General features: G+C 73.0%; 2 protein-coding genes across 3 annotated transcripts in view; both read right to left on the bottom strand.

Annotated features, from left to right (window-relative positions):
- Positions 1-1845, bottom strand: part of CCDC155 (coiled-coil domain containing 155) — a gene marked incomplete at its 3' end in the record, with an annotated part of 2298 nt that extends 453 nt beyond the window's left edge. The window contains exons 1-9 of the mRNA XM_027632647.1: positions 1721-1845; positions 1569-1643; positions 1313-1493; positions 1107-1171; positions 949-1021; positions 707-847; positions 503-620; positions 377-427; positions 206-283 (exon numbers count right to left, since the gene is read on the bottom strand). Of these exons, the coding sequence (XP_027488448.1) occupies positions 206-283; positions 377-427; positions 503-620; positions 707-847; positions 949-1021; positions 1107-1171; positions 1313-1493; positions 1569-1643; positions 1721-1769 (831 nt within the window). The remainder of the gene's footprint in view (positions 1-205; positions 284-376; positions 428-502; positions 621-706; positions 848-948; positions 1022-1106; positions 1172-1312; positions 1494-1568; positions 1644-1720) is intronic.
- Positions 1846-2075: 230 nt separating this feature from the next.
- On the bottom strand, positions 2076-4122 carry LOC113941491 (leukocyte antigen CD37-like). Of its 2 annotated transcripts, none has more exons than XM_027632646.1 (8): positions 4009-4122; positions 3736-3808; positions 3520-3644; positions 3207-3281; positions 2996-3100; positions 2734-2919; positions 2570-2653; positions 2076-2297 (listed from the first exon to the last, which is right to left on the bottom strand). In XM_027632646.1, the coding sequence occupies exons 1-8, from the start codon at positions 4072-4074 to the stop codon at positions 2220-2222; spliced, it is 792 nt and encodes a 263-aa protein (XP_027488447.1). In that variant the 5' UTR covers positions 4075-4122; the 3' UTR covers positions 2076-2219. The 2 variants fall into 2 exon arrangements, with proteins under 2 accessions (XP_027488447.1, XP_027488446.1); XM_027632645.1 differs by having other exon boundaries at positions 3994-4121.
- Between the last annotated feature and the right edge of the window lie 41 nt (positions 4123-4163).

Genomic DNA, 4163 nt, shown 5'->3' with positions numbered 1-4163 from the left:
TGGGGGTGGCAGCCGAGGCGGTGGCAGCGCCCCTGGGCAGCGCTCACCTGGGCGAGGGCGGCGTCCCGGGCGGAGAGGAGCGCGGTGCCACGGCAGAGCTGGGCCTGGGCGGAGGGGGGGGACAGGGACCCGCCTCGTTGGCACGTAACACGGTCCCCGGCACCGGCGGGGAGGCAGGGCCGCTGTGGCCACCACCAGCACTTACCTCCAGGTCTGCCACGCGGGCCGTCTGCGCCTGGATCTGCTCCCGCAGCCCCTGGCCCTCGGCGAGCAGCCGCTGGTTCTGCTCGCGGCAAAAAGGGGCCGTGGTTCGCCACGGCACCATCCCAGACCCATCCTGGATGCCGCCAGGGCAGCCCCTCGGCCCCGGCCTCACCTCCTCCTGGAGCCCCTCGGCCCGCAAGCACAGGCTGCGCTGCTCCTTCTCCTGGGAACGATGGGTGCAGGGCCGTGAGCCGGGGGGCTGCAGCCGGGCTGTGGCAGCCTCGGCCACACCGCTCACCATGTGCCGCGCCTGCCGCCGGAGCTCGCCGTTCTCCTCCTCCAGCCCCTTTGCCACGGCCTTCAGGTCCTCCAGCTCCTCGGCGGCCGCCCTGGCCTGCTCCAGCGCCTGCCGGCTGCTGCCGGGGGGCAAAGGGGCACAGAGGTGCTTCGGCGTCCCCGCAGCGCCCCGGCCAGAAGCCACCGCCCGGCGCCGGCTCCGCACCTCCGCAGCTGAGCCTGGAGCTGAGCCGTCTCCTCGGCCAGGCGGGCGTTCAGCTCCTCGGCCAGCTCGGCGTCCCGCTGCAGCTTCGTGTTGTGGGCGGCCAGCTGCCTGGCACGGCTGCGCAGCCCGGCGGCTTCGGCGCTGCCGGGGAGTCCCAGCGGTCCGGGGGTGCTCCGAGGCTGGGGGCGAGCCCAGCCCCAGAGCACGGCCAGGGCCGGGACGTCCCCGAGGCCGACACTTACGGGCTGGTGACGTCCCTGTCGCCGCTGCCACCCTGGAGCTGGGCGGCTGCCAGGGCCGCACGCCCGTCCTCCTCTGCGGGGCAGGGACACGGGGCATCGCCCTGGTGTCCCCACTGTGGCCCCCCACCCTGATTTCCCCTTCCCACACTGACACCCACCGGCCAGTGCCGGTCTGGGCTCGCTGCTCTCCGTGTCCTCCTGCTCCTCGCCAAGCCACGCACTCCTGCGGGGACACCGAGCCATCCGTGGGCACGTGGGGGGACCAGCACTGACCCGTCCTGCTGGCCCTGGCACTGACCCGTCCTCCCACACTGACCTGGCCCCCGGCACTGCCCCATGCCCTGGCACTGCCCCCGTGACTGACCCATCCTGCCGACACGCCGCGATCCAGGTGCCCATGGCCGCGCGGAACCGGGGCAGGTCGAGCGCGGCCCCCGAGGCCGCGGGGTCCAGCGCCCGCCGCAGCGCCCGCAGCCGCCCCTCGTGCCCGCTGTGCCCCGTCACCGCCGCCACGTACTCGACCACCCGCTGCGGCAGCACCGACCCTGCGGCGGGCAGCGGGTCAGGCCCGGGGGGGGTTCGGCCCCGGCCCGCCCGGCCCAGAGGGTTTGTCCGTCCACCTGTGTGCTCGGGGTCACAGGCGGAGAAGGTGCAGTCGAGGGCGAACTCGTCCGAGCAGCCGCTCTCGGCCGGGGCTGAGGGGACAGGGGGGGTCGTGAGGGGTCCCGGCTCCTCACCCCCCCCCCCCCCCCCGGGCCCTCACGGTCCCCACCCGGCAGCGGCCCGGCGGCTCCCGGGGCGCAGGGTCCCTCCGCAGCCATCGCGGGAGCTCCGTCGAGGGTCCCCCCGTGCCGCGGAGGCGCGGTCTGGGGTCGGGGTGTGCAGTTTTGGGGTCGGGGTGTGCAGTTTTGGGGTCGAAATGTGCAGTTTTGGGGGTCCGGGGGCCTGAGGGGGGCGCGGGGGGGGAATCGCCTCACGGCGGGGAGGGGGCGGGGCCTGGCGCGAGCCGTTCCCGCCCAGAGGGAGAAAGGGGCGGGGCCAGACGCGCGCGCCCAGGGGAAAGGGGCGGGGCCAGGGGCGGGGCCAGGAGAGCTCGCGGATAAAAGCGCGGGGGGCACGTGTCGCTCTTCGCGGGTCGGGGGTCCCGGTTCCGGTCCCGGTTCTGGTCCCGGTTTCAGTCCCGGTTCCCGTCCCGCTGCTTCCTGCCGACTTTATTGAAAGAGAAACCGCCGGCGAACAGCCCCCTCCCCACCGTTCCCCGCCCCGGCCCCTCAGAACCCCCTCAGCAGCTTCTCGTAGTGGGGGTCCAGGTTCCTGACCAGGAACATCGACAGCATCAGCAGGGCGAGCTGGGAGCAGAGAGCTGAGTCAGCAGCCTGACCTGCCCGGACCCCTGAGACCCCCCCCCGACCACCCTGAACACCCCCTCCCAGCCCCCTGACCCTCTCACGGCCACCCTGAAAATCCCCTGAACCCCCTCGGACCCTCAGGTGACCCCCAGTCCACCCATCCCATGGCCCTGCAGTCCCCAGGCTACCCCCCAGGTCAGCCCTACAGCCCCCCGGCCCCACCCGGGCTGTCCCCTCAGCTCAGCCCCCCTGCCCCGGGGCAGCCCCCCTACCTCCCCCAGGCCGATGCCCACGCAGACCCCCACGATGGTGATCAGGTTTGCAGCCAGCCAGTCCCGGACGCCCGTGGCACAGCCCTGTGGGAGGGGGGTGTCAATCGGGGGTCACCTGGAGCCCCCCCAGAGCTCCAGGACCCTGTGACCCCCCTGTGCCTCACCTTGGGGAAGATGTCACTGGGGGCAGCTACAGGGCAGCGGCCGTGGGGCAGCACCCCTGGGGTCCCGTGGGTGCTGTTGGGGGCCTTGAGGCAGGAGCAGGCGACGGTCTCGGCCCCGTCCGTGTCCCCGGAGGGTCCGTCGTGGTGGTCCCAGTCCTGGCGCCCGTTCCAGCCGCAGCAGCCAAGCTGGGGGGAGGCAGGGGGTCACTGGGGTGGCCGTGGGGTGGCTGTGGGGATGGGGGGGGCTCCGTGGGGGTCTCACCTGCTGCTGGACAGCATCCCAGCTCTCGTGGGGGTCCCCAGGCGGTCCCTGAGCTGGGTACTCTTGGATCAGCTGCTGCGCGTAGGTGGCCACCTTGGTGGCCAGCTGGGGGGGTGGAGGGTGAGCACAGTGTCCCACGGCACTGCCCCACCCCTGGGGCCCCCCTCAGCCCCGGGGTCCCCCCCCAGCCCCGGGGACCCCCAGAACTCACAGCAACACGCTGCGTGTAGACGATGACGCCCACCGTGATCTGGGCAGTGAAGAGCAGCAGCAGGATCACAAAGTACTTCAGGGACAAACAGGGGAGGTGGGGGGTCAGCCAGGACCCCCCCAGTCCCCCCTTGGGCACCGGGGGAGAGCAGAGGGGTCCCCCCAGCTCCCCAGTGCTGCTCCACAAGCACAGGATGTGGTGGGAGCACGTGGCCCGCGGTCGCTCCAGGAAGTTGCAGCACAGCTCCCCCAGCCCCCCCCAGTTCTACAGCCCCCCCCCTTGGCCCCCCTCCCCCCCGGCCCCCTCAACTTACCAGCACCAGCATGACCTTGACCTCCTTGAGGGCCCCCAGGCACCCCAGGAACCCCAGCAGCATCGTGACAATGCCGACCCCCGAGAAGCCGTAGGACCAGACCCTCAGGCTGACCAGTGGTGACCCTGGGGGGGCACAGGGGGGGTCAGGGCAGCCCCCCCCGGCCCAGGGTGCCCCCCCCAGCTCAGGGTGCCCCACGGTGCGAGGGTCCCTTACCCAGCACGGCGGCGAAGCTCTGCCGGTCGAAGAGGACCCAGAGGCCGAAGGCGAGGAGGAGGGTGCCCAGGGCCTGGGGGTGGAGGGAGGGACACCCAGCCCAGGTCAGCAAATGGGGGACCCCCGTAGTGCCCACAAGCACCAGGAGACTGTTGACCCCCCCAGGGCACAGCGGGGCCCCCTCCCCAGGTCTCCCCTGTACCCCGTGTGCCCCCAGCCCCAGGTCCTCCCCAGCCCCGTGTGCCCCCAGCTCCCGACCGTGACCCCACTCACGAAGAAGAAGAGGTTGAGGAAGAAGAGAAAGCACTTGGCACAGCCGAGGCAGCCTTTGGGGTTCATGTCTGCGCGGGGGTCACACCCCACCCGCACGCACGGAGCCAGCGCCCACCCCAGGCCCGACCCCCCCGCACCCCCGCGGCGGCGGCGGC

This window comes from Corapipo altera, unplaced genomic scaffold, assembly GCF_003945725.1.
Source record: "Corapipo altera isolate COAL_440 unplaced genomic scaffold, ASM394572v1 60726, whole genome shotgun sequence".
Lineage (NCBI taxonomy): Eukaryota > Metazoa > Chordata > Aves > Passeriformes > Pipridae > Corapipo > Corapipo altera.
This window is presented reverse-complemented; position numbering and strand designations above follow the sequence as displayed.

Coding starts and splice junctions, on each gene's coding strand:
- LOC113941491 (XM_027632645.1), bottom strand. CDS start 4,074: ATGAACCCCAAAGGCTGCCTCGGCTGTGCCAAGTGCTTTCTCTTCTTC. Junction 3,282..3,519: donor TCAAGGTCATGCTGGTGCTG/GTAAGTTGAGGG, acceptor TTGTCCCTGAAG/TACTTTGTGATCCTGCTGCT. Junction 2,298..2,569: donor TGGGCATCGGCCTGGGGGAG/GTAGGGGGGCTG, acceptor CTCTGCTCCCAG/CTCGCCCTGCTGATGCTGTC.